The sequence below is a fragment of the Heloderma suspectum genome, chromosome 3, assembly GCF_057233095.1.
Source record: "Heloderma suspectum isolate Gila_16-S chromosome 3, 16-S_ref, whole genome shotgun sequence".
NCBI lineage: Eukaryota > Metazoa > Chordata > Lepidosauria > Squamata > Helodermatidae > Heloderma > Heloderma suspectum.
Genome location: NC_139460.1, coordinates 109,992,579 through 110,015,480, shown reverse-complemented (window position 1 = coordinate 110,015,480; position 22,902 = coordinate 109,992,579). Strand labels below are relative to the sequence as shown.

At 45.0% G+C, this 22,902-nt stretch overlaps 1 protein-coding gene across 11 annotated transcripts in view; it reads right to left on the bottom strand.

The window, feature by feature from the left end:
* PIR (pirin) overlaps window positions 1–22,902 on the bottom strand; it is a 44,158-nt gene that overhangs the window by 20,056 nt on the left and 1,200 nt on the right. For 5 of the 11 annotated variants that reach the window (XM_084844136.1, XM_084844137.1, XM_084844134.1 and 2 more), the window contains exons 3-5: window positions 20,003–20,095; window positions 10,949–11,032; window positions 9,556–9,762 (exon numbers count right to left, since the gene is read on the bottom strand). In XM_084844136.1, coding sequence (XP_084700262.1) covers window positions 9,556–9,762; window positions 10,949–11,032; window positions 20,003–20,095 — 384 coding nt within the window. Of the gene's footprint in view, window positions 1–9,555; window positions 9,763–10,948; window positions 11,033–15,614; window positions 15,694–20,002; window positions 20,096–22,218; window positions 22,363–22,902 lie in introns of all 11 variants that reach the window. The other 6 variants (XM_084844139.1, XM_084844143.1, XM_084844140.1 and 3 more) reach the window with 2 other exon arrangements.

The following is a 22,902-nucleotide window of genomic DNA, read 5'->3' as shown; positions in this document are numbered from 1 at the left end:
TTGGTCAGCACTCCGCTCTAATTCTCTGACAAATAATTTAAAAGATTTGCTTGACTGTCAGTTTGTGGTCCTCTGAAAGAGATGTCTTCAAACTTAAATCGAGGGGGGGGGGAGTATAGAGTGAAGAAAGAAATGCCTAGCATGCAGCAGCTGTGAAAGGGCAAAAGTTCCGCCCTACAGATTATTAGGAAAAGAATCAAGAACAGAACTGTCAGTAACATAATGCCATTATGGTAGCCTTCCTCAACCTGGTGTCCTCCAGATGTTTTAGACTACAATTTCCATCAGCCCTGATCACTGGCCATGTTGGCTGGAGCTGATGGGAGTTGTAGTCCAAAACACATGAAGAGTGACAGACTGGGGAAGGCTGCCTTTTGGTTGTAGTCACCCTCAGTTTATTGAAATTCTGTTTTCCACAGTAAACCATGCTCAAAGTGGCTCACAACAACATCAGGGGGCCATCATAACTGCGTCATAACTGCGCAGCATTGCAGCTGCGAATTGGCTTCTGCTGCAATACACGTGCAATTTACTGTGGACTTCTCCAACAGGAAAATCCGCTGTGCCCTGACACATGGCTGTTAAAGTGAAGTAAGCTGTGGCAGTCGCATTGCTTTTTTTTTTTTTTACCATTATATTTAAATGCGCGGATTCATGAGGGTGGGAGTGCAACACTTCGGTTTTTAGCGGCTGTTTTGTATTTGGGGGGTTCTTTTGTGTCTGTCCATTCCTTGTTAGGTAAAATGTGGGTGGTCTGCTCCATTGTTACCATGCCAATTGTTTGGCAGTTCTCCAGCCCAAGACTCTCGTGATGGTTCACATACGCTAAGGTGAGTGGCCATGAGTGGTACGTGCCTACCCATCATTCCAAAATGGTGGCTGGAGCGAAGCTGGTCTTGGACCTTCTGCTCCTTTCACACACACACTCACACACACACCGGCCCTTTGCCACTGACTCCAAGGCAGCCATTGCAAAGATACAAAGCTGTGAAGATGTAGTTGAAGAAATGAGCATGCTTCCTTGTGCCTCTGTAACTGCGCAGCTACGAAGGAACAGGGAGGACTGAAGGGGCATCACAGAGTGACACAAGCACTAGGCATGCCTACCACATGCCCACCACAAAATGCGACGATGGTTCGGGGAAAGGACAAACAGCTTGCAACTGTGGGAAATCCGCAGCAAACCAGAAACATTGCAGCAAAATACCTCTTTGGAAATCTGCATTTTCCAGGTGAAAACCATGGTTTGGCTGCAAAGTGGCGACTCCGTCATATGTCCCGAAGGACCTTGGATCACAGCAGCCCCAGAGTAAATGGCTCGTGTAGATGGGGCCCAGAAGAGTTTACATAATAGGGTAACTTTTCAAGACAATTCACTAACAGTTACAAGCCATAACAAAATTTAAATAGTCATACAAATATCAATAGGCTAATCAAACCATCTAATAATAAATATAAATAAAGGTCAAACAATCCTCTAACAATTCATACTCAGGCCTAATAACAGAAATACAAAAACATACTCCAAAATAGCAGTAAAAAAATATATTATCCAATGCTAAATGTTGCTCGCCGCCCTAAAATGAGACTACACCCTGATGGTCTCTAGGCACCTTGGACAGTAGGATGTGCCTTCGCAGCTGGGATCAGTCAGGGCCCTACCTGTCCAGTCCAGGTGGAAATGAGCCAGAGTATGGCTCAGCTTTCCCCAACCTGGTGCCCTTCCAGCATTCTGGAGTGACCACTTATGAATCACCCCCAAAAAGAGGGCAAAAGGGGACACCGATTTGCATACACTATACCACTGTATAGATGCAAATTTAGAAATACGTTTAAATAGAAACACAGCACATCTCATGTGGAAGACTGTGACCAGGCGAGCTGTGTGCCTGCCTGTTCAGTCTCCTGTCCAGGGGTTAAACACTGATGGGCAACAGTTCTTGCGGTTCTTTATCTTTAAACCAGATTTGGATAGGACAGCACTTCGAAGAGAGGACGCCTTCAAACAGAGGACTGTCTTCAAGTAGCACTTCAAACAGAGGACTGTCCTCGGCAAAAGAGGGCACGTGGCCACCCTACATCATTCCCAGCCAGCTTGGCTGGTGGGGAAGGCTGAGGTGGCTGCATTTTGAATATGGGGTCCAGTTCTGGGTACCTCAACTCCAAAAGGATAGTGAAGAGCTTGAGGGGAGGTACAACAAAGTGATGAGGGGCCCTGAAGCACCTTCCCTACCCTCTCATAACACTAGAACTCAATGGGTTCATCCACTGAAACCAACTGGTAGGAGATTCAGGACAGAAAAGGAGGAAGAACTTTTTCACTCAGTGTCTAATTAAGTTTTAATTAGGCTTTTTAACAGCTACTAGTCATGATTATTTCATATGTCCTCATTTAACTGCAGAATAAACTAGCCAACAATATTTTAGCATTACTTATGTAAGAGGAAACATTATACCATTGTATGTGTAAGTCAGTCCTACCTAGGAACCTCTGGAGAAAATGAATTTTCTCCAAACAGACTTATTGGGAAAGTAAGTGGGGACGGGTGGGGTGGGGTTGGAGAGTGCATTTCTTTTCTGGTTCTGATCTCCTGTCATTGCCAGTGTTTTAGTAACCTAATCCCCCAAACCCAACACAGACTTCATTAGACTCAGCAGGGATACCAGGGATTAATTTAGCAAAGAGAACAGCCTCTCTCCCCTGGATGTGGCCCTTTCAGGAGAGTGCTATGGTTCATGTGCAGACGAGCGCGAAAGGTCTTTCAGGCAGTTGGGTCAGCATTTTTATGAAACATGCAAATGATGCTTAATGGCAAATCTGAATGCAACAACAAAAATCTAGATGCCTCTCTGTTCTACAATAATAGTTACAATGAGTGATTTCCATGAGACCCATATTAATATGATGCAAAGAGCATTTTGCACTTGACAAATTTCTTAAACAGCGATCTAGGGATGTCCAAATTTTGTGAAATCCATCCCATGTGCATTTCATGGATTGTGTGGTGTCATTCGTTCTGGCATGCATTCACAGACGGATGTAAAAAAATTCATTAGGTGGAAAAATACGCAAGTCATTCTGGACAAGGGTTCGTAACAATTTACGTAATTTATGTCAGTATGTAATATTTAGCGTATCGTCCCCCATTCCATTCAACTTTTCCCTGCATATATTTTTCAGGATGGTATATGTCTCAGCAGAAATGTGTATATTTTCCTACAAATAAATGTGCGTACATTCCATAAGAGTAAAAAAAAAAGAGCAGAAAGTCCACAGACTGCACAGCCTGAGGAGGCCAGTCCTCAGCTGATTCTACAGGCTGGATTCTTAGAAATCCCTACAGCTATCATCTGCATGCCAAAGATTTTCAACCAATTGGATTCTGGGCCCATAAAAATCTTCATGCAGCCCCCTAAAGCAGGGGTAGGCAACGTGGTACCATGGCTACTTTTCTTGGTTCCATCAAGGTACCTCAAGCTGCTGCCATCTTCATTTCCATGAATGCCTTTGGGCTACATGATGGGGCCCAGAGACATTCTTAAGAAATGAAGATGAGAGAGAGAGAGTGTATCTACGAGCAGTGATGCAGACTGAGAGAAAAAAATAGATGGCAACGGGGAGAGAAAAAGAGTTTGCCTTCTGGGCAACTGATTTCTGTTGGTGCTGAAAAATGGGGGTTCAAATGACTTGTTTAGGGCATTGTGGTTCAGACCCCACCTCTGCCTTGTACTCAGTCATTTGAGCAGGTTACTTGTCCTTTGTGACTAGCTACACCTCTCATGCCAGCCATTTTCTGGTGGTGCCCATGACAGTTTCTCAAATTGCCAAATGTGACCATGGGTCAAAAAGACTACCTCTGCCCTAAAAGCACCAGATTAAAACAATGAAACATAAATTATGTTTCTTCAGTGACTATTGCTTCCGGCTATTCTACAGCCTGCCTTCCCAACAGCATACCATCAACCTACACCAAACTATAAATCACACAACTCAAATCAATTTCGTCTTCTCATATAAAAGGGGAACAGCTATTTGCACAGGAAGAGAACAAACAGGGATATCAATTCCCCCCAGCAAATAAGGATCAAATGCTCATGTCTTGTGCTCCAGTCAATGTACAAATCATCAGCCTGGTCAGGAAATGAACCACAAGCAGAAATACATCAAAAGTAGAAATGCATCACATTGAATGGAGGGGAAGGGAGTCTCTCTTCTAGAAGGAAAAAAACACATTAAAATAAAAAAATGCCTTTTAAAACAGCATTGCGAAGTACCTATGGAAATATCTCAAGCCACATGTTGAAAGAATTTATTAGTACTTTGGAATGCAAACCCCACTTTGGCTCATCTTGCGTACATTACTTTTTTCAGTTTTCCATAGTAATAAACTATTAACACTAAAACAGTTCAACAAGCCAGCTTCAAAATGCATAAAGAGAATTTATGCTGAGCTTGAAGACATTTTTGTCCACCGTGCTTGTACTAGAAAGGGCAGTGACTTCCCATTGGTATGAACTCAGTTTCATTAGGCCATACCTCTTCCATGTGGCATTGATTTCTCTTCATAACGACTAACACATTTGCCAATAAAACTCAAGGGAGGAATGCTAGAAGGCGATAAAATTAAACACTTGTAATTGGAAAAGTTTCAGAAAACTATGCAATGTTATGTCATCCTTGGAGTTCATGAAGACCGTTCATTGTAACTGCAGACATACCTTCATTTTTAAATGCTGAAAACATGCATATGGTTAGAATCACTTGCTGGATATCAGTGGCTGGACAAATTTAAAAGCTATGCTTATTAATATTGCTCTGGGCTACAATGGCTGCCTTATTTGTTTGTTTATTTAAGTACATTTATATCCTGCCTTTTTTCCTCCTTAAGGAACCCAAGGCGGCATACATAATCCTCCTCCTCTCCATTTTATCCTCACAACAACAACCCTGTGAGTTAGGCTGGGCTGAGAGTCTGTGTTTCCTGTAATCCCATTGTAGTGTTTCTGGAGTGCCCGTGCCACATTGTATTTTTCAACACAGTGCTGGCACAGCTGCTGGTATATCCCATCAGAGGCGTTTACATCAGGCTTGCATGTCTAGGTAACCAACTAATTCAAATGTGGCCATCAGTTACCATCTTGGCCCACCAGGCTATTGTTCTGCGGCCTGCCCGGGGGTGCAGAAGAGAATGAAAACAAAACACACACCAACCAGACACGAGGGTTAGCGGGACTCTGATGGGTTACCGTATAGGACTGAGCTGTGCACCACTGATTCATTTTGTGCTGCAATAACAGTTATGCACAACTGCATAACTTGGGCACAGTAGACACCTCGAAAATGCTATAAACAGTATTTTTTTTAATCTCATAGCATGCAGGAAGTGGTTAAGTATTTTCTTTACAGCTCATTTTTATGAAGTTTTACAAAGTAAGTGAAGAAATATATTTTTCTATATTCCAACTTTCAAAGTATTTTTCCCTTTTACGTGGAATATTACAGTTCGCAGGTAACTGGATACTAACCATCACAATCAATCAATTACTTAAGCTTGGATCTACTTTAGTTGGCTTCTCTCTCAGAGTTTATGGCTCATATAGCTCCTGAAGCTATTTCCCAGAGTTCATTGCTTCTGCACATGCCCATTAGCATCTAAAGCCAAGCACTGACATCATAGCTTTGGCAAGTCTGAGTCTTCAGACATTTTCCTCCCAATAGATTAGGCATTTGGTGCCCCTCTGCATGTGGAGCTCTGCATCAAGTCCCAGGTCAACTGCGTTCGTCCAGAAGTACTACATCATCCGATTATCCAACAGCTACTGACAGGTTGCAAATAGGATACAGATTGTTTCAGTGTTTTCAGTCTAAGAATAGCAGAGCTTTCATTTCATTATGAAACCTGAATTCTTCCACTTGGAAGACGTTCAGCAGTGCAGATCATATATGTCAACTACAGTAAAGTTCCTCTCTGGTACCATGTCCTCTACATAAATTACTTTAAGCATCACAAAATGTGTGCTGTTTATTCTCAGCCTTACCAGAGGTAAGTTTAGAATTATAACAGTGGTGCTTTCCTCCTAGACATTCTAGACATGATTTAACTCTATGGTTTGGACACTGTGGTCATGAAGGAATTTGGCCTGCTTGGTGCACTTTTATGGGGCCCAGGCAGCGCAGAGAGATTAACATCTAAAAATCCTGTGAAATGTTTAAGCAACCTTAGCTATCCTCTCCCAATATGTGGCTGAATGATTGGGGGCAAGGGGAGAAAATTCAGACTCTGGAGTGGATGGATGTATCTAAACAAGAAGGGACACGGATGACTTCCATGACACATCACATCACACTTCAAGGATACAAATCAGTTTCTCTGAATCTCCCACTTCATTGCATCAGTTGTGACCCTTCCTGAACCAGTCAGACCTGGAAACAGTTATTCATGCCTCATCACGTTTAGACTACTGCAATGTGCTCTATGTGGGGCTAGCCCAAAGAGTGTCCAGAAGCTTCAACTGGTGCTCTCTTGGCTTTGAGAAAGGGTGTGAAGACGCATCTTGTCAATTCAGCCTTTCAAAACGTGTAATTTTAGTATTTTTTACTGTGTTTAATGTTCTTGTTTTTATTGTTTTAAGGTTTTATTGTTTAAAATGGTTGTAAATGGCCTTGATGGCTTTATAGCAGATAAGGCGGTATATAAACATTAATAATTTCTTTAAATCCTCTTTGACAATATTCTAATTAGAATTCTCAAAAAAAGCCACAGTGGGAATAACAGTGAAGTCTGAACTGCCTCTATGGTGGCAAGGGGCTATATGCAGGAATGTCTGGGTAGGATAACCTGTCTGCCTCTGCATGGGTAAAAGACTCGGCTAATAAAACAAAGAAGTGGAATGTGGAGTCAGAGTACAGAGGTCAGGGTTCAACTCTGAAAGAGAGGGGTGGGCGTAAGTATTCGGGGGGGGGAGCAGCTGGAACTAGCTTCGCTAGCCATGCTGTTTGGCTTTCCTTTTGTAACCTTCTGTAATTGGAAGTGGATGTTGGTTCACTGCAAGAACAAAGACGGCTGGCTTCCTCTGCACGGCACATTCCAGTATATCACCAAGGCATGTCTCGACATTATATAGGACAAGACGCGCGCAGTTAGTTTATGTGCTTCAAGAATGGGGCGCAGCAAGCCAGCTTATAAAATAAGCAATAAAATGCTTGCTTCAAATGCCAAGATTACGATCCTTGATACTCAGCTTCCTCTGGTGAGGCTCTTGCTCCTTTCCCCATTTGCCATAAATGCAAACCAAGTCTCAACTACAGGAAGACTTAACTAATGCTTCTTAAAAAGCAAGATATTATTAATTTAGTAGCAGTAGCAGAAAGATTTACACGATCTGGAGAGCAACCAGAGTATAGTGATAATGGTGCTGATGCTAATAATAATAATTTATCCATCCCATGACAACCCTTTGACAGCAGAAACTATCTGCAGCAAGATAAATAAAGGGATAATATCCCATGCAATTATAGTCTCCTAAAGCAATGGTTCCATAGTTCACATTCTTACAAATTACATCTGTAGGCTGACTGGGTGTGTGCCTTTTGCCTTTGCCTACGTAATTAATTTGCTGAAACATGCAATTTCCACGGACTGGAATTATAAGCACATGACAGACTGAGGGGGTAGAGAGGAAAACATACAGCCAACACACATTTCTTATCAAGTTGCCATTTTGAAGACTATGAACGTGCCTTCTCATCAGCTCTTCGTTCAGGGCCATATCCCACTGGGCTTCCATTTTTGGAACTTTGTGGGGAAGTCCTCACTTCCCCTGCAACGTTCCTCTCAGTTAACTGGACCACACCCATGAGCAACATGGCTTCCTTTCTAATTAGGAGGTCCATTTGTGGGACAGGGGGAGGCACAGCTTTCTTGCAAGAGAATCTAACGGTGGGCAATAGAACAAGGTGGTGGAGGGATGGGCAAAACTGGATAGCAGATCTCTCTTGTATGTAAGTGAGTTTCCATTTCAGCCCCACTTACATCCCGCCACCAGATTGACTTGCAAGCAGCGATGTCGTGGTGGTGGGTCATGCTGGGGCATCGCTCCAGCACGTTTTTTGAAGCCAGCCCCCAGCCGGGTCGCAGTCTGCTAGGGGAGGCGGAAGGAGCAGAGGGAGTGCGGGTGGCTGCCTCTTGGCTGCCGGCCAAAGGGAGCGAGAGAGTGAGAGAGGGAGCTCTGCAGCCTGCTCTCACCCCCTTCTCCTCCTCAGCTCTTGGCTTCTCCACCTGTCCCTGTTCCGTGCCTGTGTACCTGGTGCTGCCCTTGTCTCCTGCAACACCGCCACCCGTTCAGGGCTTCTGCTGGCCACGGCAGGGGCGGGGTTGCTGCCACCATTATTTACTTATGGAGCAGGACAGGTGGCTGGTTTGTGCCAGCTTTTAGGATTTATCACACAATCCTATTGCATGTTTACTCAGAAGTCAGTCCCACTATGTTCAATGGCCAAATGGCCTTCCTCCCAGGTAAGTGTGCGTAGGACTGCAGCCTTAGCTGCCTTCCCAAGATCTCTGTAAATTTAATTCGAAATAAACACCCACTGTATTGCACTGTTAATTCTTGAACATTAATTGCTACAGTAAGCAGAATTGCCAAATGCAACCTGCTCTGTCAGCTACACTTTTTGATACAAGGTTGGCATGTTATCTGGGCAGACAAACCCTGGTAAGGGAGATAGAAAAAAATCAGTTGGGGGGAGAGGAGAAAGAAGGTAGGATGTGTGTGCGTGTGTCTGTGCGTGCGTGTGTGCGTGTGTAGTTCAATCCAGCTGGGTGTGTGGATGTTTCTGTTGCGTTCTGTTGATGGGAGAGATATAATGAAGGAGCTTAGGGCAGGCTAATGGGTAACGTTGGGGCACTAAGGAATGTGCAAGGGGGCTGTTTAAATGAGAAGGGATCTGTCCATGAGGGCTGAGTTGAGATGGTGAAGCTTCCATAGAGGATCATATTTTGAAAACCTAGAATGTTTGTGTGTGAGTGAGTGAGTGAGTGAGTGAGTGAAAAAGATTAGCACCTCTGAATTTTTTCTCAGATGTCCAATTGAGACACCCTGCCTTAATCTCAGCTGCACTGTTTTTGGATCGCAGTTGAAGGCTGTGTATCTTACAAGGTTGTACAATCTTAGAAGGGGCGTGGCTATGAAGGGCCGTGGCTGTGAGGGGCCGTGGCTGTGACTGTCACGAAGGGACCCGCACTTCTGGATTTGCCACTACACTACTGCTTGCAAGGAAAGAGAGTAGAACAGACTCCTTCTCCAACCCCATGTGCATTGCACACATGCAAAGAGAGGCACAGGAACATACTGAAAAAACCTGGTGTTCCTCGTTGTAGAAGAAATAATCACAAAACAGTGGCTTAAAACAAAGCTACAACACTTTCCAAGATCAGGGGTTATTTTTAAAATGCAGACAGATATGCAGAGGGTCCCTCCTGTTAAGCCATAGCATGACTAGGCGGATTGATTGTATTTTAATGCTATTTGTTAGTTTGTCAGGAAACGTGTTACCTTTACAGCCAGTGCCTCTCCTGAAATTACAGACACTGTCACACCGTTTTGTGACGGCTTGGGTATTTCCTCATTTTTCAGCTCTTGGTACCGAGGTTCAACCATTTTCTCAGAGCTTCTCAAATTGACCCAAAGCTGCAGGCCGTGAGCTGGCTCCTCAGAGCAGGGCATCTCTGCATGGAGAATACCACGGCCAGCAGTCATCCACTGTAAGCAAGAAGAGGGAGGAACAGATGACAGAGAATCACAGCACAGCACTTTTTAGAAGCCAGAACGAAGCATAAACCAAAAGTCCACCCACCCCAAATGCATGCGCGTACACGCACGCGTGCGCGCGCGCGCACACACACACACACACACACAAAATCAGTTAGCAGTTCCAAGTTTTTATATACACACTCGCTCAAAGCTGGCAACTTTGTCTAAAATTAAATTATTTAGACCAAGTGCAACAACATGCAAAAATACATACATCTAATAATTTGTTATGCCTTCAGCCAAAAATGTTCCATGAGTTTTAAATAGCTAGGAAACAGAACAATCCCTACTAGATCATGGTATGAAGGAAATTTATCCAGAATGTCAACATCCTAAGCCTCTGAAGCTATTGTATTAGAATGGGTTAGATGTGAATGTATTGACTGATTCTCCAACAACAGTCTTCACTCTTTTCAGACCCAAGGCCTATCTTTAATCCCAAACTGCCAAGCTGGCCCCATTTTAAAAACAGTATTTGCCCATTTTTCTCAGCCTCTCTTTAGGAAAGCCAAATGCAAAGGATGGCACAGTTCTTATAGTGAAACATTTATACAGAAGAGACATTTTGCCAGATGCAACTTGCCATGGACTGGTAAGAAAAGCAGCATCTGCCAAAATCTCCTCTTCTGCAAAACAATTAAAACGCACAGGAACTTTGCTGCCCTTCTTTGCATCACTATATCTGCTCCAGAATACCTCCCCACTTCCCCTGCCTCTCTCTCCTCTTTAAAAACAAACAAAACAAGTAAACATAAAATAGTGGTGGTACCACTCTTGCAACCTACCGTAGGTCAGGATACACCCCACTTGTGGGTCCTGCCCTACCTGCGGTAGACCAATGGTCTACAGTGGTTCCCAATCTTGGGTTCCCAGATGTTGCTAGATTACAGCTCTCAATATCCCCAGCCAGCATGGCCAATCGTCAGGGATGATGGGAATTCTAAGAACATCTAGGGACACAAAGTTTGGAATTACTGGCCTACGCAATCCATTTACTGCACCAATGGCAAAGAAAATTGGGCTATGAACTGCAGATCTTCAAAATCCATTTCTAAAGGAAAGAACAGGATAAGAAATACGATTATAAAACAGAACAGCTTCATTAAGATGCACCATTCTCTTCACTTTTCCATACCTGCAGATCTCCTGGATCCAGTCTACCTGTGTGGCCACAAAAGTCTTCATGGGCCATGGATCCACCTGCCAGTAGATACGTTACCTGAAAAAGAGAAAGGGGTCAGAACTTCAGACAAAGTCCAAGCTCATAGTTTGCTGGTACAGGATGGAAGGGGACAAGGCATCGGAACTGGGCCATGCTCAGTTTGCAGGGCAAAGCACATGCTGGTCTTTGATCTCATCTCATGCACACAACAGCATTAAAATCAAGTTATCTCTGCTTTTCTCAACTGGCAACATGGATGACCAACATGAAACATGGATACTGCAAATGGCAGAGGCACTTTGTGGCATCCCCAGACAGGACCAGGAGGGCCTATGGGCGTGGCTGTTCATCCAGGAAAGCCTGCCTTGCTCTTCACTGCACACTCTACACACAGCACAGTGGCAACAGGGCAGTGGGGCTGAAAAATCGGCTTGGGGCACATGCAGCCCATGGGCCGCATGTTACATACCCCTGCTTTACTGCGTGGTGCTACAGCCTGCTCCCTGGCTCCATAAACTAGGGTAAAACCACTCTAAGGAAAGGATGTTGCATATGTATCGCAATGCGTCCTAGTGTGACACTCTGCCACATACTTTGGACTTGCCCCCAAAAGACACAAGCGGTTGGACTTTTCACAAGTAAAATGTTGTTTTGAGGTTACAGAAGTTAAGAATAAACATTTTGATAAATCACTGTGTGAATCTGGATGCTTCCAGACTAGGCTTTTATTGTGGCATCATCCTGCCTCGTTCATGGAATTTTATGCAGGGTCCAGATGCCATCGTCTTCCGCTAGCAGCCGCTTCTCCCACTTTTTTTCTTACCACAGAAAATCCATGAAGGGGAAAAAAGAAGGAACTGCTGCACAATGCCTTCTGATTATCAGCACTGGGAGGCCTCTGTCTAGAAACACCCAAGACTGGGGGAAGGGTGGCGGCCCTTAGGGATTCACTGGATAACCTTGAACTCCATTAGTATGAGAAAGGAAGAGGGGGGAAGTTCTGTTTACTTTTGCACCACACCATTTGTAACTCTCCATCTTGCCCACCTCCCACACAGTTGTCCTTATTTCTAAGCTACAACGCCACAAAACACTTTAACCTGTACTTGTTATTTTTGTTTTCAATTTGCACACTTGTGCTCTAGTGCAAATTTCAAATTAAAATTGGGGGGGGAGGAGGAAGGAAAAGGTAAACACCGCCTGTCACGTTCAAGCAACCAACGCAGGTTAGAATCCACCCGTCATGAGTTGGATCCAGACTTAGTGTAGACTCTAAGGATTAAGTCCCACGGATTTCATTTAGTCTACTCTAAGTAGGACTAAGTCTGGATCCAACCCACGTTGTTTAGTGTAGAAGGGGGAGGCTGGATCTAATCCCTTGCTCCCAAATAACCGATCTAACGTTTTTGAAAGGGCTGCGAGTCTGCAGGTCATGTAATAGTGGTGGGATAAGAAAATGCAGGGTATGCAATTCAGAGAAGAGGGGCTATGACAACCAAGTCACCAACTGCCTCATGAATCACTCCTTTCTGCCAAGTGAGCACTTTGCTGACCTGGCCCACATGCTGAGCTGGTGCCGCAATTGTGCCAAAAGAAGGAAGAATGGCCACGAACTAGGGCCCAATCTACATAGAGAGGGTCTCAGAAGTGTTTTCTGGTTATATCCGGATTTTCATGAAATCGCTTTGGTCTGTCAGCAGCACACAAAGCAAGAAAAGCAGAGTATACACTACCTAAAAACCAACTTTAAAGGGGCAATCAGCACTTGAAGCTGCCACACTTCGGGGTTGAGTGGGAGGAGTCCAGCAAGTAGAACTGAACGTCATCAACTGCATAGGCGCTGCTCAGTGAATGAGAGAGTCTTGCTCCCTGCCCCTTTCAATGCTCCCCTGCTCAGGGAAGTTTAATGGAAAAGATGAATTATGTCCCGTAGTTTACCCCACACCAATCCCCCTGCATCCATCAGGACTGTGAAGCAGCAATATTGAAGCCCCTGCTCCCCGCATTAGTTACTATAGTATGCTAACGCGACATTGCACAATTATGCAATTACAGGATTGCGAATCAGCAGTATTGAAGCCCTGCTCCCGCCTGAGTTACTGCCCCTGTACAATTCAATTCTGACTACTGCATTAATGCAGCATTGCATAATTGCGAGATTATAGGACTGTGAAGTAGCAGTGTTGCAGTGCAAAGGAAAGACCAGCAGCCAAACAGCACTACTGTGTAATAGTGCTAAATCATCTGTGTGATTGGGCCCAGGTCTTTAAAGAGATGGGAAGGCACCAGGGAAAATGCTAGAACTCAACATTGACTGGAATACCTCAGAGAGCAAATGGTTTCAATCTGGGGAAAACGGTTAGTGTGAAAGAACCTCTTGTCTCATCAGGAGCTTGTCTGAGGAAAGAAGCGGCAGCCACAGTATGAATATTTGAGAAATCAGTTAATTAAACTCTCAGTCCATATTACTGAGGGTCATATCTGAAGCTCTAGAGCAACCTTCCCCAACATGGTGCTCTCCAGATATTTCTAACTTCAACTCCAGGAATGTGGAGAGTTGTAATCCAAGAAACATCTGGAGGTGACCAGGTTGGGGAAGGCTGCTCTAGAGTATCCTATGCCAGCACGGAAACCATTAACAAGAAAAATAAGCCCAGTTCACTTATAATATCGTAAAGATTTAGAAGTACTTTATAGAAGCGACACTGAGCTACGCCAGAAGCTTAATTAATCTGTCAGTGTGCAAAAACAGAAATCACAGGAAAGCTAGATGTAAACACTGGATGAACAAAGTGTTGGCTGGCCTTAAAATGTTCCCTAATGAAATAATGGAACAAAAAGTTAAACAGTGAGCCAACTAAATTAGTACTAGGATTCCCCTTGCCCTCAAATTTGACTTGGTTGCATTTGAAGAAAAAATACTTTGGAGGCAGGTTTTATACCTAGCTATGGCTAAAACCAGAAAATCCCAACGTATGAAAATCCCATTCGCGAGCAGGGGGTGGGGGCTGCTGATTGCAACTTGCAGCCCTTCACACACAATGAATCCCACTCAAGATGGTTCCCCCAACCTTCAGGAGCACCACTTCAAGGGGCACGAAGGACTGCAGTGGGAAGGGGGTGGGGGGCAGAAACGCCCTACTGTAGTAGTTCAGAGATGCTCATAGTTACTGGATCCAAGGAACCATGGTCCCCAGAGGGAAAGATAATGAGTTTAATGAGGCTTTGATTGATTACGTAGTTTAACTTCATATTTTGTTACTGGACACCAAGTATCATATTATAATTAAACTGCAACTTTTGCACGACTTCCACGAAAGCCCTACATGTAACTCACTGGCATATGTGTTGGTTTCATCAACCACCAGTGCTTGGTAGACTGTGCCTAAATGCTGCAATAACACAATTTCATACATTTATTCCAGTCAAGTTGGGAGTATGAAGCCCGGTGCACCATCATCTAATATAAGCAAGATTTTTTTTTCAAGACGGAGCTAAGCACTGCAAGTCTTACAATAAAATGACCAGTAGAAATACAACTTCAAAAAAGGGCAAAATCCAGCCAGTAAAGCACTTTTAAATCCTACTGATTTTAAAACAGGGGAGTTTTAATTTAAACTCAGCATGGCAGAATATTTTATGGTGTGTGCCTACCACGTAAGCTAGAAGTGGCAGGAGAAAAGAAGTTACAGATAAGCAACATTTAAGGCAGGGGTGGGTAGCACATGCCCCCTCACAGCTGATTTTGCGCACTGCCCCACAACCAAATTTGCAGCCAAAACATCCAGGGAGTGCAATTTTGCTCCCAAACACCTTGTGTTAAAGCAAAATAGGCTGTTTCTCCCCCCGCCACAGAATTTCAGGGGCTAACTGGGTGGCATGGGGGTTGAGTGCAGCCACTGCTGGATTCTAGCACAGTGGAATTCACCCCCAGCCCCTTGTGAGTTGTCCACTCCTGATTTAAGGAAAAAGTAGAATGTACTTTAAGGCTCACTGCTACTGTAAAAAAGAAAGAAAAAGATATTCCCCCCGCCCCAATATTTATTATTATTGCATTTATATCCCACCTTTACTCCTCTTGCAAGGAACCCAAGGCGGCTTACATTATCCTCCTCCTTCTCCATTTTATCCTCACAACAACAACCCTGTGAGGTAGGTTGGGCTGAGTGTGTGTGACTGGCCCAAAGACACCCAGTGAGCTTCCATGGCTGAGTGGGGGCTAGAACCCGGATCTCCCAGCTTGCAGTCCAACACTCTCGCCACTACACCACACTGGCTCTGCCTGAACTGTATCTACCTGAACTGTATTCCTGTACCATCATGCTGCTAACAACCCACTGAAATCAATGGGATTTATGTCTCCTGTGCACAGGATTACAACTATTTCTACATTAACCGTTTTTGAAAATGAGGCTATAGTCTATGCACAATTCCTTAGGAATAAGCTCCACTTAACACAATGGGGCTTACTGCTGAGCACGCGTGCAAAGGTGCCACCTGTAAAGGTACTGCAGGAACTAACTCCTGTCCACTGAAGTCAATGGGAAACAATTATAGATCTGATAGTGCATCTTTCCCTCAAAGAACAGATCACTGAGGTGCTTTTCCTAGGAAGGCTTTTTGCCCTGGGCCAGCTTACCTCAATAGCTGCTGAGCAATGCCACCTGCTGGTGCATGAAGGAAATGCTCCAGAATTACACAGGGGCGGCCATGTCAGTCTGTTACAGCAAAACACATAAAAAGAGAAAAATCAATAGTGCCTTAAAGGCTAATAGATGTTTGTAACATATCATTTTCTGGGTTCTATTGCAGAACATAAAGGTGTTAATCTTTAAGGGGTCATAAGACTCTTTTTCCAGTCTTAGAATTTGTAACCAAGAGACCAGTGAACCAGCCAAACAAACAACTCTTTAATGAGCCTCGTTTTATGAGCCTGCTTGCCAACCCAGTCACCCTTGCTGTCCATTCCTTCCATAGCACAGATTTGTACGGTTGCTGAGTGTCAAACTTATTTAGCAATAGCCCCCGAAACCGATAGGATTTGTGCCCTACGGTGTAAAAAACGTGCAATACTGGGGATATATAACCCCCTTTAGAACAGAAAAAAACGTGGAATAGCAACCATACTGTTAGGTGCATTTTCAATAACAATTTCTATGGAATGTCCAAGATAAGAAAGACTGAAACAGAATGCCTAAAGACTTATACATGGAAACTTGTTCAAGTGAATGTCCACCTAAAAACCAAATATATTTTTAATACTTTTCAAAAATACTGAAGCCTTGGTCTTGTCATAATGAAGTAAAAGAATTCCATTCACACAATAATTATAACATTCTTTTAATAAATATTTTTAACCTTCCTGACTTTGAATAAATAGAACTAGATCATCAGCATGAAGTAAAGCAAGAAAATTCAACTTTATATTAATGATCTTGGGTTATTGTCTTAACTCCCCTGAATTTCATACACTGTAACTTGCAAAAACAAGATTCAATCATACTATTCTATGATTGAATCTTGTTTTTGCAAGTTACAGTGTATGAAATTCAGGGGAGTTAAGACAGTAATCCAAGATCATTAATATAAAGTTGAATTTTCTTGCTTTCCTTTTCACTTCCCATCCCCTTCACTATTTGTGTTGTGACTTTTCAGATTGTAAACCTGAGGGCAGGGATTATCTTGTTTTTATTGATAGGTAATCTGCTCTTGGAGACTTCCCGGGTCAAGAGCAGGGTATTAATGCGACATATAAATACATACATGCATACATAATGAACTGCTGACCATCAGCCCCTTTATGCATGATTGAATTTACGGGGGGGGGGGACACCTAGAACACTATTTACAGCAAATGACCCTGTGTGGGACAGCTGGAGTAGCAGAGTGAATGTACGTGCAAGGAACTATTAAGACTGACTGTCAGGCATGCCAGAGGATTTGGGAACTTAAGGGTAGGAGGGGACAGAGGCAGGGCGTGAGGAACTACTTCAAGACAGAGTCAACTCTCTGTTCTCAAACTGTTTGAAACTTTCAAATACAGCACAGGGATGCAGCCAAAAAAATCCCTCTGAATATTCTGTTAGTCCTTACTCTAAGTGATTACTGCCCAGTGCTGTCATAAGCATCTTAAAGGTGCAATCCTATGCATTTAGACAGAAAAAGAGTCCTACATTTCCCAGCTAGGGAAATGTAGGACTGGAAGTTGTAGGACTTGTTCTGTCTAAACATGCATAGGATTGCACCCTAAGCCGCTTAAATTGATCAAATGTCTTATTTAAAACACCAAAAGCTAAAGAAAAAGAGAGAGAGAGCAACAATTCCCTTCAGCATTTCTTCCTTATCAAGAAGCGTTCTTTGGCTAACATGCCATCTCCAAACTTTCCTCCATCAAACTCACTGAATGTACAGTCAGTGCTGTGTCCTCAAATGCTCCTCTTTGCAGTTGCACCGAAACCGCTTTCACTGATGTTCCCTTTGTGGCTTTCTTTTTGTGGCCAACTCCTCTGGCCTCGTCTCAGTCCCGATTCTAACAATACACAAGTAGCTCTCACCGGAGCCATTTCCAGGCGTCCAAATTACTCATGGAGTGACAAGGTTGAACAGGGACACGTGCACTAGTTCTGCCCACCTTCCCAGGTTTGAGGCGGACATCTGCATCAGGGAGACTCCTCTACCTGGGGAGGTTCACTGCAGGATTTAGAACCCTGGAAAAATCAGAGTTTTAAATCGCATGGGGAACTTCCAAGAGTAGAAAAGGTTCCCTGCTGCAAACATCTTTCTCCAACCCCTGGAGGGCAGTGAGGATGGAAAGGGGCAGAGGCAGCAAACCCGCACCCATTCTACCTCATTGTGTGAGTAATCTGAATGTCTACATGGGGCTAGCGTTTGCATGGGAGTGTCCAGAGGTGCTGTGCCATGCAGGGGCCAACACTGTGTTGCTTCTGGCACCTCCTGAAGACACGGTTGTTTCAAAAGCCCTTCCCTGAGTGACCAGCTGCAGTTTATTACGTTCAGAATCTGTTCCTTTTAAAATGTTTTAATTGTTTTAATTATGGGACCTTATTCTTTTATCTCATCGTTCGCCGCTCCGAAATCTTTGACGCGGAGTGGTATATAAATATTGTAAATGAATAAAAGAAAGAAACACATCTGTGAGCAAGTCTCCATCCTCCCGTTTCTCATCCATACTAGAGCCATGGGGGGAGATGTGCTGACTATGTATGGCAGGGGTGCAGGACCTCTTGTGGCCCCAATCCGGGGCTCCCCGGATAGCTGTGCCCCCTTTGCATGGCCACGGCACTTTCCCCTGACTGCCGACCATTTGGCCGTTTTCCAGCTGTTGCAGTCCCCCCCCCCCTTCTAAAAGGCTGAAATGCCTCTTATGTGGCTTAAAAGCCAGCAGTAAGAGCTTTAAGATACAACAGACTGGCATTTTTTCCTGTATTTGGGACCCATCCCTTTTACCTCTGGCCTGCCCACTTTTGCCTTTGCCCCCACCCACCACTGGTTCCGCGCAGGGGCATCTGTGGGGGGGGGGAGGTGCTCCGTCCCTCCCCCTGGAATCCTCCCTGGCCAGCTCCGCAGAGCTGCCGGCTGGGGCCGGCCACAGCCGGAGTTCCGGCCGCAGCCGCAAATGGTGGCCGTCATAGCGGCCGCCATTTGTGTCCTTGCAAGGAGCCGCGATAGGCTACATAAGTATTTATGTAGCCTATCACGGCAAAGAGCAAGGAGGCAAATGGCGTAGCGGCCGCCATTTGTGTCCCTGCCGTTTGCCGTGATAAGCTACGTAAATATTTACATAGCCTATCACGGCTGCAAGGATGCAACTGGCGGCCGCAGCAGCCCAGCCACGGCCAGCCAGGAGACCAGCCACGGGAGCCGCCACTGCCTCCACATCCGCCCCAGGTAAGTTCCGTCATGGAGGGATTTTGCGGGGGGGTGGGAGGCCGTTCCGCCACAGATTCCAGGGGGCCAGATTCTTTAGAATCCGGCCTCACTGGAATCCGTGGCGAAATTCTTTGATATCCCTATCCAAAATGGAATTCAGCCCTCGGGCTGAAAGAGGTTCCCCGCTCCTGTTGTTCACACGGAAGTAACAAACCTTTGCCTGAACGGCGCAGCACTGGCTCCAGGCTTTTGAGCAAGATACCCTGCATGAACCCCTCCCTCAGTGAGTCTACCTTCTCACCACCATTCTCACCAGCTGCGATTGCTTCTCATCCAGCGTGACATAGTGGTTAGAATGTTGGGCTGGGACACGGGAGATCCGGGTTCTAGTCTCCACTCAGCCATGAATCTCACTGGGTGAGTTTGGGCCAGTTGCAGACTCTCAGACCAACCTACCTCACAGGGTTGTTGTTGTGAGGATAAAATAGAGAGCAGGAGAATTATTTATGTATGATGCTTTGGGTTACTTGGAGGGGAAAAAAGCGAGATATAAATTATTACTATATTTATTTATACCCTGCCTTTTCCCCAGTACATTTATTATAAATGCAATAAATAAAGAAGTAAATCCTCTTTCTCCTCATTGCTACCACTTGCTTACTCGCTTGGCAGGCAGAGAGCCAGTGAGCAAGGAGGCAGGGGCACCTCCCGCTCCTCCTCCTCACCACCAGCGCTGTCTGGGCCAGAGTGAGAGGCAGAAGAACAAGCAGGCTGCAATCATGAAAAGGAGGAGCAAGTCCAGGGGGCTCCTGTCTGTGGGCCCCTGCTGGGGTGTGGGCCCTCAGCATGTGCCCAACCATGCCTACCCTTGATGCTGGCCCTGGGGCTGTGTCAGCTGTACCGCTTGGGAGAAAGGAGAAATCTCTTTTTCATAAAATTTCATTTTCAAAGGAGTTAAAAATCAATTTAAAGAAAATGTGCATGCACATCCATGCACACCAAGGACATGAGGGAATGGCAAACACGAGGGAATGTCCTTCAGCAAGAGCTCCTAGGTATTCTACATCCCCCCAGTAACTGGTATTACAGGTTAAACCCGTGGAAACAAATAAGCATGCTGTAATACAGATAACTTACCGTTTCAAAACCTCTGTGAGGGTGATCAGGGAAGCCAGCTGGTTTGCCTCCATTGAACTCATCAAGCAGCAGAAATGGATCCAGGTTTTTCAACTGAAAATTAAAATTAATAATAGAAGTCTCTTATAAACATTTTTTTAAAGGATGGTACTTGTTTGAGGGAGACGATATACAATTGTTTACACTATCAATTACACATCAGTTAGCAATACAGACCTGTCCTCGAGTTACACCCACTTGATGAGGATAAATGAGCTTCTGAATGAGCTGTAAAGACTTTTCAAGCAAACAATTTAAAATAATGCCCTATTAATGCAAAGTCCCTGTTTTAATGAGTCCGTTTTTAGACTTTTTTATTTGCATCGTTGTCGTTGTAGCAGCAATTTATTTTACTTCAGTTGCAACTGGCGTCTAGAACAGCTGAAAGGTGAGCTCTAAATTTGCCGAAAAAACAAAAAAAAATCAAGTCACTCCTGATTCTTCTGGCATCAGTGACATACAAAGATATGCTGGTGTATTGGATTGACACTGTATTAAGATGCAAAAATGGGCAGAGTCTGGGGCATGACAGCAAATGGGCTTAGCAGTATAGTATGCTTGCTTTGGTTAGTCCTGCCCCCAACATGAGTGGAATATTTATGCCTGAAAAGAAGCGGCATTTGCCAAAGCCCACGGAGCTTGCCAGACAAATGCATCCATCTCCTCCCTCTCCACCACCACACCAGGGTATTTCAGCTAACTTTTCAGGCACCCCAACACACCACCAGTATATATAAGCCCCAGCCAGGGAACACCCTATGTCAGCCTTCCCCAAGCTGATGCCCTCCAGACGTTTCAGGCAACTCCCAAGATTCCTGCCCACTGGCCATGGTTGCTGGGGCTGATGGGAGTTGGAGTCCAAAACATCCAGAGGGCATCAGGTTGGGGGAGGTTGCCCTATCTCATCTGTCAAGGTGCAGTGGCCAATGCTGATGTGCAGGTGCTCATCATGACTCCCCATGGCCACACCCCCAAAGAGAGGGCAGAAGTGCAGGAAGCTGTGTTCATCCATATCAACAAGCCAGTTCCAGCTGTTTTCATCTGTTAGGAGCAGGGGAGGGGGGTGCGGGGTTGTAAGGCTATTGGATCTCAACTCAAGACCAAGGGCTGCTTCACAGGGTGGTTTTATCCTGCTGTCGAGATCGCTCACTCATGGAAATTTGCTAGTCCTTTTCATGATATTGTTAACCTCCAGGGCACATCCAAAGGTATTTCCTGGTTATTTTGCCTCAAAAAGATCCGGAACTAATGAACCATCTTTTCAACTCGGAACGCTGCACGAATAAGACAGCCGCTAGATGGCGCTGTTTCATTGAGTCCTATGGAACCTTGAAAAATAAAAGCTTCCCCTCTCAGCAAGTATGTGGTTGCTGTCTGGGAGCCCGCAATAAACATGGAAAGGCTCCAGAATGGGAGGACTGGGGTGGGGGGGTCTTTAGTATAAAGGCAGCCCAAGGCAGTCCAAAATACTTTGCATTACGACAAGGAACAATATGTTGTTGCTGGGAAAATCTATCCCCCCGCCGCCCACTTCTGTGAGGATTGCAGCTAAGCTCAGAGGAAACAGGGAATTCTGCGTAGGGTGGGTGGGGGTGGCAGATAATGTCAGAACCCCTACTTATCAAACAATGCCGGAGCTGCATCCCTGTGAGCGCTGGCTGCACTACGCCACTGTCCAGGTGCACAGCATGGGGTTACTCTACTCTGCCCTTCCATCTACGGAGCCTAGGGACACAATCCTATGCATGTTTAGACAGAAAAAAAGTCCTACAACTCCCAACATGCTCCAGCATCCCAACCGTGGCTGGGGCATCCTGGGAGTTGTAGGACTTTTTTTTCTGTCTAAACATGCATAGGATTGAACCCTAAAGCACATGAATGGAGACTCAGGCAAAAACCGTTTTGCTCAAACAATCCACACCATGGCAACTCCAGGTAAAGGGTTTTCGGCTGGAAATTCCTCTGAGAACCAAACCACACATCACATAAAACTCATAGTTTGCCCTTGAATGTCCGGGTTTTTTTTTTCCTTTTAAAACAGCAGCCGGGGTGGGGGTGGCAGATGATGATCAGGACTGTGAGGGGGGAGGACTGAATGCTCTCCTGCCATGCAGCAGTCTCAACAGAAGTCACCTCCCCCCACCTACCCGATTTTCATGCCCAAGAGGGAAGCTGACCTTGGCATCAGCAGCACTCCCCTCTTATGCCAACAGCAGCTTCAGGGGAGAAAGGGAGGACTTTCATCCGAACGAGGACACAGGAGGAACGGGTTACCTCCCCCACCTTCGCATGCACTGTGGTCCTGATCTTAATAGCTGCTTCTGTTTTCAAAGGAAAAACAGGCATGCTTAACGTAACATGCACCTTGGCCCCAAGACAGAGCCGCTGCCCACTGGAGCGGTAGGCAGTACAGAGTTATACAGACCAGTGGTCCAACTTAATCTAAGGCCCTATCTTATGTTCAACTTTAACTGACCGGTAAAGAAATGGTTAGCAACCGATTTGATTTTATTTATTTATAGAATTCCATACTGAAATAATCTGAAAAACAGAGGATATCCCATAATAAGGGGCATGTGGTAAATCCCCCTTGTTTCCTTAGATGCTGCCAGTGGAGAGGCTGCAGTATCACTAGAACAGTTTTCTTGACATCCACAATAAAGCATTCTAATAAGAAAATGCCCCATACTTTAGTGCAGCCTTCTAGATGTGCTGGACTACCACTTCCACCATGCCCAGCCAGTAGGTGATGATGGGAGTTGAAGTCCAACTCATCTGGAAGGCACCATGTTGGGAGAAAGTTGCTTTAGGGCACAATCCGATGCATGTTTAGACAGAACGAAGTCCTCCAAGTCCCAGCA